Raw genomic sequence first — 12,137 nt, forward strand, 5'->3', positions numbered from 1 at the left:
GGCAGATCAGTTAGACTGCTTTGTTTGCCACTTAAGACAACATATGAGATTCTTTGTAGCTCAAGGATCACCAAAGGTGAATGGCACACTTTTAAATGATCTCATTGACTCCAAAAAGCAGACCTGGGAAATTGTGGCATGGACTTTGGAGGTTAACAATTTATGTTTATTTGAGCTTGCCTTTTCCTGAAATATATGCATGGGACATGAAAAGATTGGATTCTATGGTTCCTTACTCTATTTATTATTTATTAAATGTATTTGCCACCCATCTCACCAGCTGGACAGCTACTTTAATGATGATGATGTCTATACTTCTTACCTCTATAAACTTCCATATTAGGAAGGATTTTTTCTCTCACAAATATTAAAGCATATATTGAGTATCTGCTTAACAAGAGAAAAAGCACAATGAGCAACAATTAGCCCCCAAGTAGTTTTTCCATCCACCCACATAATCCTGCTCCATTCCAGGCAGTTCTTGATTCCTATTCAAGGGTGTCAGATGACATTAGTCTTACTGGTTGCCAATCCCAGTAGAATGCTGTTCATAAACAAGGGCAGGAAATGCTAGTTAAAACTTCTGGCTCTTTTAAAAGAAATGAATATAGCATTATCAAGGCTTTACGAAAATTAAAATTAAAAAAAAATCCCTTTTCATCACAGATTACATTAAAAGATTCTGTCTTCATGAGTTCTGACGGTTCCTTCAAAGAATCAAAGCTAGCTTTGAACTTCTGGTGTGCTTGCATGCATACACATATTTTTCCTTTTAAAAATAGTATTTTACACTCACACACACATACGCACACCTTACTGCCTTCTTTTTTTTCCAGAGAATTTATTTTTTGTGAAAATGGGAAAATGATCTAAGGCAAGCTGTATGCTTATGCATTTCTCTTAAAACATAGCAAGATATAGACAAACAATGCCTATTAGCTCCAGTGTTTAATTGGAAACCAGTTGCAGTGACTAAGGGGGATTTTAATTATTTGCCTTTGTTATAAATTGTTGGTTTTTACTTATGTTGGAATGTTGGGAAATACTAGGTATATAGATAGGGGGGAAAAGGGTATGCAAGATATTCCTGGATCTATGCCATGGAAGACACCCGATCTGGTTCATAGTTTAGATAAATATTTGGGAAGCTATTCAATTTGACTGTCTCCAGTACAGACTCTCTATTAAAAACAAAAATATGATTTTTGGCAAGAATACGCTTTGATGTGTATAGAAAAAGAAAAGGAAAAAATACCAAGAATAAGAGAATAAGTCTGAAGAAGTGTGGGTGGCATAAACTTCAAAAAATATGCACATTTTCCATAGACAACTTTATTATGTTTATTTTTATTATTGTGTTTGTGTCACAAGTTTCAAATTTTCTGACCTCATTTGAGCAGATCTGAATATTACTTCAGAGCAAAAATACGTGTTAAGTCTGCAGTCTCATGGTAAATCTTTTCTAAACAAAAGAGAAATCTTTGAACTCTGCAGAGACACTGAAAATGGTGGCTTAGCTTGCTCTCACATTTTTTGGTTCTCAAAAAGCAGCAAATGGTTCCTATGAGTTTGTAGTAGAGTTCATTAGCAGTTGAATCTAGAGGTCCAATCTATGGTATATGGACCAGTGTAATGCTTTGAATTATACACACTAACCCCACAATTGTTTTACCCATGGTTGGTTGTACAAGTCTCAATGGCTGGATTCACATATAATGTACAACAATGAAGTATGGTTTATGTAAAGACTGGGGTCACACAATCTGTAAGATAAAATCAGCTGAACATCACTATAAATGTATGTACCCAGCCACTATATGCCTAAATCTAATCGTGGTAACAACCTTCTCCCACATAGGGGCCAGGGGTCATGCTTTCACCACCGCCATTTTTTCCTCTTCCTTTTTTGCTTCACAGATCACTTACTTTCACTAGCACAGGATGGAGTATGTTACTCTGCAGGAGCAACTGGTTAATCTGTTGCCAACATGCCTGCCTGAGGAGGCAGTGAGCACCCACAAAAGCAGCATTACACACTCTCTCATGCAGACCAGATGGATATATTTCTTTTGGGGTGCTTTCCAGTGGTGGGCCATGTGCAGCCCATGGACTGTAGGCTTCCAATGCCTGATCTAAGTGATGGCTATTGGGAGACAAAATGGTGGGTGCTTGAGGGTTGAACTGTACTTGGAAGAGATCTACTGAAACTGGTGATACTGGATTTTGTTATGACTAGCTTAGGTCCTGTGGATATCTAAGCACATTATATTTAAATCAGGATCCAAAGTGGAATGCTGGATTTGGTTGAATGTATTTGTTTTGCTTCTTAAAAGTACAGTTAGTCCTCAACTTACGGCCATAATTGAGCCCAACATTTCTGTTGCTAAATGAAACATTTGTTAAGTGAATTTTGCCCTATTTTATGACTGTTCTTGCCAAGTTGTTAAATGAATCAGTACAGTTGTTAAGTGAACCTGGCTTCCCAATTGACTTTGCTTGTCAGAAGGTCACAAAAATTGATCACATGACCCTGGGACACTGCAACTGTCATAAATATGAGTCAGTTGCCAAGCATCTGAATTTTGATCACGTGACTATGGAGAATGCTGCAATGGTCATAAGTGTGAAAAAGGGTCACAAGTCACTTTTTCCAGTGCTGTTGTAACTGAATGGTCACTAAATGAACTGTTGTAAGTCAAGGGCTTCCCTAAATCCATCCTCAGCACAATAAAAAAAGAGTAGTTGATTGGGAGTTGACAGAATTCTGCTGCAAAGTTGCTTCTCCCACTGAGAATAGCTGCTAGAACTTCTTCAGAGCATGATATGCTTGTCAAAGTGCTATATCAAGTTAGAAAGAGGAATCCCGGGACTATGAAAAGAAAGATTTTAAAAAATGGCTCTGCATTCTCAAGGTGGAAATCTTACCTCCTATTAGTACTCTCCCTGCTGTGAAATTAAGCAAGTCCTTTTTTCTGAAGATCTTCTTAAGTGCTGTTCCTTCTCTTCCTCATCCTCTTGTTCAGTGTTCTTCCACATTTACAGAGCCTTTGGAACCCCCCACCCCCCATTTGTGTCTCTAAGAACTCCCTCACCCAACTGTGGTTTCTTAAGCCGATTCTGTTGCTTGATAAACAGGCTCCTCTCTTGCTGGGAATGATTCACAACCTTGTCTGAAGGGAAACCTTATGGGCATGAGTTCCACCCACAGCACCACATTGTCAGGATGATGCCATCATCTGCACTCTGCATTCCTTCCAGTAAGAGCCATATAAATCATATAAGGGGAGGGGGGAGTGTGTGTGTGTGTGTGCGTCAGTCTCAAAAAGTTTATTGCTAGGTGTGGGTGCTTCAGGCATTCTGAGGGACAAAACACTGTGAAGATGTCTAACACATGCCTTTTATTAACATTTGTTAGTTGGAAAAGGTGCTTTCTGATTTATTTCAAAAGGCTGACATATTTATGATTGCACCAGTCTTCATGGACCCAGTCCATTTCATCTAATGCAAGCTTATCTTATGGTACATGTGTCAAATGCTCCAACAATCTCACTTGTTTGCCAAACATAGTATTATAGCTATTATATGGCTGTAATAGTAACATGTCACTGTCTCCATAATGTGCCTCACAAAACTCAGGATATCTGCAGAAGATCTCTTTCAGGCCAACCCTTTTCACAGGGTTGTTGTCACCCTTTGTTGTTATGGGAAAATAGGAAGTGAAAGGAATATTATGTATGTTTGCTGGCTTGTGTTACTTATAAAGTAATAAAGATGGGATAAAAATCCAAGAAATAAAGACAAATAATATTGTGTCTAAATTGTTTGTGTTTGTTTTGTATCTCAAGTCACCGTTGACTCCTGGGGACATTTTTTCCAAGGAGAAAACCACACTTCCCAACACTGGCATGGAAAGGTACTATATATAAACAGGGAGCAAACCACACATTCACAAGCACTGATATTACCTAGTCAGGTAATGAAATGTTTGCCAGCAAACAACCAAGAGAGTACCAAGGATTCCGTAGTTCAACCCTGAGCTACATATATTATTTTCTATTGGGACAAATAAGGAATAACCATGAAGAGGATAGAAAGCCACTCTATCATCCAGTTGTGAAGTCCCTTGGACTTGATTACAAGTGCAATTGTTTTATTGTGTAATAGAAAATCCCAATAACAGTGAGGAAACCATGCTATGTATTTCACACATACAAACAATGGCAGAGGGGCCTTTGCAGGGGCAAAGTAAAGTCTTATTTTCTGCTATCCTCAACTGTAAACTGAAACAGGACCCCTCTGAAAAAAAACGGACCACCTAAAACAGGGGTCTCCAACCGTGGCAACTTGGAGGACTTCAACTCCCAGCTTTGTTGGCTGGTAAATTCTGGGAATTGAAGTCCACCAGGACTTAAAGTTGCCAAGGTTGGAGACCCCTGACCTAAAAGACTGAAGCCCTCTTATGTGTTACTCTTTATAATGGTAAATAAGTTTCCACACACCAGTAACTTCCTTAAAGAAAAGGAAACAAAGCATGGAAGAAGTGATGAAAGATAGATAGCAAAGAGCTGAGGCTTTCTTTTTCAGTTCAGCAATCTTCTCTGAAAGCTGATTGTTGCCTAGAAGGGGTAGGAGACTTTTATGCGCTGTAAGTTCATTAATGGTGTCAGGAAGGTCTAGCTAAGCAAGGTCTAAAGATTTGGGTCTTCCCAAATCCCGAATATATGCTTCCTCCCCCATCCAGATTGCCTTGGGAGATGTTTGCCTTAAAGTCCTTCTTACTTCCAACACTGAAGTCGTCTTTCCGTCTACTACTCTGTGGCCTGGCCTGTTTTGAGGAGGATGGGCTCAGATAGGACATCTTGCGTTTTTTGAGATCAGAAATGCTATGAATAGTGGCTACTAATCACAATGGCTCTACATTATCCCTAATGTGAGAGATGGAATGCTTTTGACTATCAGTTGCTGGTAACAAACCACAAGTAAGAAAAGGCTTTTGTGCTCCTTACTCACCTGTGGGCTTCTGAGAGGCATTAAATTGGCTGCTTTGGGAACAGGAGACTGGTTAAGATAGGGCTTTGGACTTTTCTTAAGAGAGGACAGCAAAGACACTAAATAAATATCAGAAGAGCCACTAGGAATCCAGAAAATGTTAGCTTTAAAGACAATCCTTATTGATTTCATAAGAGTTATTTCTACTTTGTGGTAACAACTATTGCCTAAAACAAATATATTGTAATCCAGCTATTTAGGATCTGGAATCTTCCAGGTGTGTTAAATTCCCATAATTTCATGCCACTAGAAAAGGCTGCCTAACCATACTGGATCACAGTAGGAGTCCATCTTGGAAATCCCTTTGGAATCCCTTCAAGTAGACACTTGCAGTCAAGTCTGAACATGCTGTGTTGCACTGCCCAGTCTTAGACATATTCATTTAAAAGACCCATTCAGTCCAAAAATGTTTATTTAAAATAAATATATCTAGGAATGGCTCCTTAACCAACAATTTTTTCCCTTCAGTGTGATAAAGATTTAACACTTTCAAAGAAGTGCAGGGGAAAATATCAAATTAAAATACAACTTTTCACAAATTATATTAAAAATCCATTTATTTTTGTATCTTGTACATATACAAAAAATGCGTCTTACACAGAAATTTTGAAAACAAAAAAGTTAAGTAAAAACATAAATACATATATATTTTCTTATGAAATGTCAGATTTACAAAATGTACATTATGCATTTCTAGCTTGTCTTATGCTCATTTTAAAAATTCCCAAGCAAACCAAAATATCAGAACCAGGAAGATCAGATATTACAAATGAATCAATAGAACATTTTTCTTGTTGTTTATTCCCCAGTACTATGCCTGACATTCTTTTCTCCCTTCCTTGTCAATTCTACATTTCTTAATAGTGGTAATATTTTGTAAAGGTATCCATTCATTAAAAAAAGATACTGGTGCATTCTGGAGAAGGAAGGGGAAATCCAAGTATGGCTTGTTAAAAGCCCCCAGTTCTCCAATTAGTATACTGGGTAAAATTAAATAAAACCTCCTTATGTTTCCAGAAAGCTAGCTTGTGAAATGTAGCATTTCAGAAAGGCTTCTGAAATCAATTAATTTCCAACAGTGGACTCTTCGATGAAATGTTATATATAATGATGTAAATCTTTAACTTCAGACATATTTAATAGGCTGATCATTCAAGAAAGGAATGCAGGGAATCTTGGGAAAAAACCACATAGTTTATGAACAAGACACATCAATTCCAGCATTTCCTTAAGCTGAAAAAGCCTATCCTTATCAGAAAGCAGATTTCACTAAATTCCACAGGACCTTTTCTAGATAAAAGTTCCTAAGACTGTGTAGCACTTTCAACAGAGTGATTGTGTGCCACCAGAGGCCTAAATGGGTGGCTAGTCTCAATCCTTGAATCTGAACTGGATGCAGGATAGAATGGGGTCTTTTTCCCAGGTACATCAGCCTTAATCAAGGCAATGTTTTGTTGTAGAATTAAGGCTGTATTCCTAAATGCCTCCACTAATGAATAAACTCCCTGAAGTTGTTGCACTTCAAGTCCATGTAAACATCTGCAAGAAACTGATTCCCAATGAAGGCCACAATTAAGAATCTACTGGTTTCAAGGGAATCTAAGAACATATTGAGGGGAGCACTGAGGTGCCTCCCTGATTGGACCAGGACTGCAAAATATCTTTTCCTCCCCTTTCTCAGTTTCTAGGTCCTTCCCTCGGCCCCACTTACAAATCAAAGGGTGATACAGATGATCAGCCAGGGAAACCAACTCTAACCTTGTGAATATAAAACATTATAGATGCTTTAAAAGGCTTGATTATTGGCTGTTTTGTTAGTTGTTCTGAAAAAAAGAGGGGGGAGGAAAGAGAGAGGCAACCTTAGCTTTTCTCCAGTTACATCGGGTTTCCTGAAAACCCTTTTCCTTGTGTTCACAAAAAGAAAATAAAGAGCTGCATGGCTCGCAGCTCTAGCTGAACCTCAACAAATTCTTTGTTAGTTTCCCCATAAAAACCAAACCCCTGCTTATGCTTTGCTGCAGAAAAACCCACTTTTGTTTCTCTTTTGTCTCCTCTAACAAAAGACAAGAGAGTTAAAGCCATTCTATCAAAAATCAACATGTCACTTCTTTTTCAGACCCGTTTCTTTCCTCTCCCCCCTTTTGCTCCTCCCTAAAATCTCAGCAAGACTCTTTTGCCAAAGCCCAAATCAGCCAGGAAGAAAACTTTGAAAACAGGAATGCAGAATTTTCCTTACAGCCTGGCCAAGCCCATGCAATGAGGATTCAGAAGTTAAGCTCAACTAAGTGTGAGGTAACTTGCTCCCAAGGCAAATTTGCATAGCTGGAAACCATTATGCCTTTACTTGGTAGTAAGTCCCATTGAATACGGGGGAGTTTAAATTTCCAAGTAGGTTTGCAATGAACTGCACTGCTACAATATGAAGGAACCCCCAGTAAGATTTATTTGGCAATTTCCTTTTTTAAAAGGAATGAACATGCACACGGGCGCACGCACACATATACTTTCTCCCTTCTCAGAGCTTTTCTGGATAACTTTAGAAAAACTGTAAACTAAGATTCTGATTTGGGGGAGGGGGGTCTGATTTGGCACCCTATCACACGGTAAAAAAGATAGCTTGCTTTTCTTTCTTTGTCCCAAACTTCCATTCTTGGCACTATGCCAGATACTCTAAACAGATACTGTAGAACCATTTAGAAAGTGAGAAGGCCAGGGTGAGGGAATAAGCAAATTCTCAAAGGATATTTACTGCCCCGAAGCACAGTCTAGAGATGGAGGGTCTCTTGGTGAGAAGCAAAGGTAGTCTGAAGGAACAATGGTCCAAGCCCTTGTTCCTTGCAATACAAGGGAAGAAGAAGCCAAGGGAGCCTCATACAGCAGTCTCCCCTTTGCTTCCTGTGCTGAGTCTGTGGTAAAAACGCCTCCAAGATTGGAGAGTTTTGCCAGTCCAAATCCAGAAGCCAGTTGTGATGCCCACAATCATGGTCATGAGATACTTGATCAAAAAGACAGTGAAGTCAGGGCTCATTGGGGCAACGTTGGTGGGGCAAGCAATGGCATAGCTTTTGCAGTTCTGCAGGAGCCAGGTTTTCTCCCACGTGTCCCGGAAGGCCTGCTCATAGAAGTAGCAAGCCAACACAATAGTGGCAGGCACTGTGTAGAGGACACTAAAAATGCCAATCCTCACCATGAGCTTCTCCAGCTTTTCGGTTTTGGTGCCATCATGTTTCATGATGGTCCGTATACGGAAGAGGGACACAAAGCCAGCCAGGAGGAAAGAGGTGCCAATGAAGAGGTAGACAAAGAGTGGGGCCAAGACAAAGCCCCGCAATGCGTCTACACTGTAGATGCCCACGTAACAGACTCCACTGAGCACGTCCCCATCGACCTGTCCCATGGCTAAGATGGTGATAGTCTTGATGGCAGGCACGGCCCAGGCAGCCAGGTGAAAGTACTGGGAATTGGCCTCAATGGCCTCGTGGCCCCACTTCATGCCAGCAGCAAGGAACCAGGTGAGGGAGAGGATCACCCACCAGATGGAGCTGGCCATGCCAAAGAAGTAGAGGATCATGAAAAGGATGGTGCAGCCTTCTTTCTTGGTGCCCTGCACCACGGTGCGGTAGCCGTCTTCTGTGAAACCTTCCACACAGACCACTTTGTCCTCCAGCAGGAAGCCAGCCACATAGGCCACTGCCACCATGAAGTAGCAGCCAGAGAGGAAGATGATGGGTCGCTCAGGGTAGCTGAAGCGTCTCATGTCCACCAGGTAGGTCAGGACAGTGAAGAGGGTGGAGGCACAGCACAGGATCGACCAGATGCCTACCAGTAGACGGGCAAAGTGAACCTCAGCCTCCTTGAAGTACATCAGTCCATTGGGGAGTTCTGGTTCACAAGGGGCACCACAGTCCCTCTCACCCAAAAAGCGGTAGCCCAGGTATGGGGGTACTTTGAGTTGCCGTGGGCAGGAGAAGCCAGAGTTGGTAGGGCCCAGGGGATGAGAAGTGGGATGGGGCAGATATGGGGTGGGAAAGACGGTGGAACTTTCGGGGCTCCCTCCGCCCGCTCCCGAAGTGTCCGAAGTATTTTGCCCCACGCAGATCTCACCTGCGCCGTGCATGGGGAAGTTTTCGCAGCGGAGCCGCTCGGGCCACTGGAAGCCAAACTTGTTCATCAGGGCCTCGCAGCCCTGGCGGGCCCGCTCGCACAGGGATCGGCAGGGCGGGATGGCCTGTTCCAAGACGGTGCAGACGGGCGCGTACATGGAGCAAAGGAAGAAGCGCAGCTCCGGCGAGCACTGCACTTTCACCAGCGGGTAGAACTGATGGACTTCCAGCCCGGCGTCTTCTTGGTTGGTGTGCCCCAGGAGGTTGGGCAGGATGGTCTGGTTATAGGCGATGTCCGTGCAGAGAGGGATCGAAATGGGCTGACAGAAGCCGTGGTCCGGGACAGAAATCCCTTTCTCCCCATGGTAAGATTGGGCGCCGGAGCCCCAGGGAATCCCGCACAGGACGCCCAGGAAGACGGCCAGGCCCAAGGAAGCAGGGGCCGTCCTCGTCGCTCTCGGTCCTCGATCCATGATCCGAGGCAGCGGCAAGGAAAGGAACGAGCGCGGCCGGCAGGGAGCAAGCGGCGGGAAGCGGGTCTTCGCAGCCCCAGAGGCGCTGGAGTCTCAAAGCATCGGCGGCGCCCAGCCCAGACCCCCGAGAGGGCCAGCGGCCAAAAGGCTTACGCGGCGGCGGCGGCGGCACAAGGCGCTCTTCCAGCAGTCTGCTCTCGGGTGGAGGAGGTGAAAGAGGCGGATCGCTCGCCAAACCGGCTCTCTCGTTGATCGCTCGCCAAGGGCTGGATGGTAATTCTTTGCTAGGATTGCAAGGCGAAATGCTCTTCCGATGTTATTTGCTTCCACCGAAGAGAGAAGAGAGCTTGGCGGCGCCTAACAACGTCGTGTTTTTCCTTCGGTCGGCCACGAAGCAAGCTTGGAACGGAGGAGTAGGTGGGTGGGAGAGAGGATCGTTCACAAGTTCGACCGCAGTAACTGGCTCCACTTCCCAGCTAGCTCTTCAAGCCCTCAAAAGTTCGGGAATTCAAGAATTTGGCTTACTCTTACTTCTCCGTTTTAGGCGTCCTTGAATTGAAGAGTTGATTGTCGGCTTTTTTTGTTGTTGTTGTAAGAAAAAAAATCAAATCACTCCGTTATCTCCTTTGCCAGCAATGGGGCTAATCCTTTAAACAGAAAACATGGGTAGTCCGATATCCCGTTGGCGCCCTTATCTATCTCTCCAGCAGCAACAGGAGAGACTAGATGCCGTTGGAACAAGCAACATCCACCCTAAAAGCATAAAAATAAAAAAAAAAAATAAAGGAGGGAAAAAGAGACGTCCCTGCACTTTGAATATATATATATAATTTATTCGTGTATGTGTAAATCTGGTATTCCATGGAACTCCACCCCTTCGCCCCATTCACAAACCAAACAGTGGGCGGGCCATAGAACTCAAGCTTCTACCAATTGCATAATCTGTTGCTTCCCTTCCTCGGTTGAGGATTGGATAGAAAGATAAAAGCCTCTAAAGGGGAGGGGAGGAATGGAGGGAGGGGGGCGGATTCTGTAATGGTGGATTCTTCTGCAGAAAAGTTGAAAGAAAGTTTCAGACTCTTGAATGGAAGAGAGGGACGCGTATACGCGCCGAGAGTGGAGGAGGAGAACCGTGGTAATCTGTGGTAGGCAAAAATCAGAAGGAATCTGGTTTAAAAAAAAACAAAACAAAACGCCGAGAGAGTGAGAGTGAGGAAAACCTGGATCTGGATGCCTGGATCGCATACAGCTGTCCTCGAAATTAACTTTTCTCTTTTTATAAAGGGATTTTCCGAATATACAACTGCTATGGCCCTCCTGAAATAACTTTTTCAAAGCCCGAAATTCACACTGCATGATGGCCTGAAAAAATGTCTTTATTCTCTGAGTTTTGTGCAGTTCTTCTATCTCAACTAACTGAATAAGACTCCCCTCCATCATAAACACTTAAGAGATGACATTCAAAATAATAGCAAATACTTTGAAAATGTAAAAACTAATTGAGGTTGTGGAAGATAAATCTGAAACCACTTAGGTTACAAAAGAAATAAACTTGAGGCTTATCTTTTAAAATGTTTTTGATACCAGACTCAGTCCAGTTCTTTAAATTCAGTTCTGTACTTTTGAGAATATATCTTTTTTGAAATGGTGCAAAACTCATAAGATTGACCGTGCTGTACATGTTGTTTCATCAGGAAAACCCCATCCCCCAGTTATGTGTACAAGAATTTGATTAAATACCTTCCATACAGCAGGAAATATTTAAATCCAAATTCACAAACCAAACTGGTTTATGGCTTGGTCTCAATTTCTTTATCAGGACACAAAAAAATTTAAAGAAATGGTTTGAGGGATGCAGCTTGAATTAGAAACATCTATTAAAATTCATTTATGCTGAAGATTTTTCTTTGCTTATAGTAAAGAATATTGAACACTTTTGTTCGTCATAATTTAAATCTGCTGGGGATCTGGAGGTGGAAATTACTTTAAAGGTAGACTTGATTAAGAACTGGCTTTGTGGAGCTTGGTCAAATATGCAGTGTAAATGTGAGCAAATTGCCTCATGAACCTATCCCAGGAATTAATCTCCTAGCCCAAGGATTTGGGTTTTCAGCTTTAGCTTCCCAATCATATGCACATTTTAGAATAGAATAGAATACCTGCAACAGGGGATTTTGGAGATCTTTTACTCCAACCTCCTGCTCAGGCAGGAAACCCTATATGATTTCAGACAAATGGTTGTCCAATCTCTTCTTAAGAACCTCCAGTGTTGGAGCACTCACAACTTCTGGAGGCAAGTAATTCTACCGATTAATTGTTCTGCCAGGAAATTTCTCCTTAGTTCTAGGTTGCTTCTCTCCTTGATTAGTTTCCATTCATTGCTTCTTGTCCTTCCCCCTCAGGTGCTTTGGTGTTCAGGTTGACTCCTGAATTCAATAGGAAGTTCTTTTAAATTCGGAGATGTGCCATTAATCTCAGGAATTCTGGCCCAACCCCAAAATAACCAATAAAC

The 12,137-nt window shown here is 42.2% G+C and overlaps 1 protein-coding gene across 1 annotated transcript; it reads right to left on the reverse strand.

Moving 5' to 3' along the window:
* Nucleotides 1-7,727: 7,727 nt before the first annotated feature.
* FZD7 (frizzled class receptor 7) lies at nucleotides 7,728-9,704 on the reverse strand. The gene has a single exon (XM_070956812.1). The coding sequence runs from the start codon at nucleotides 9,623-9,625 to the stop codon at nucleotides 7,919-7,921; it is 1,707 nt and encodes a 568-aa protein (XP_070812913.1). The 5' UTR covers nucleotides 9,626-9,704; the 3' UTR covers nucleotides 7,728-7,918.
* Between the last annotated feature and the right edge of the window lie 2,433 nt (nucleotides 9,705-12,137).

This window comes from Pituophis catenifer, unplaced genomic scaffold (assembly GCF_029215685.1).
Source record: "Pituophis catenifer annectens isolate HBS135680 unplaced genomic scaffold, rPitCat1.0.hap2 SCAF_1, whole genome shotgun sequence".
Lineage (NCBI taxonomy): Eukaryota > Metazoa > Chordata > Lepidosauria > Squamata > Colubridae > Pituophis > Pituophis catenifer.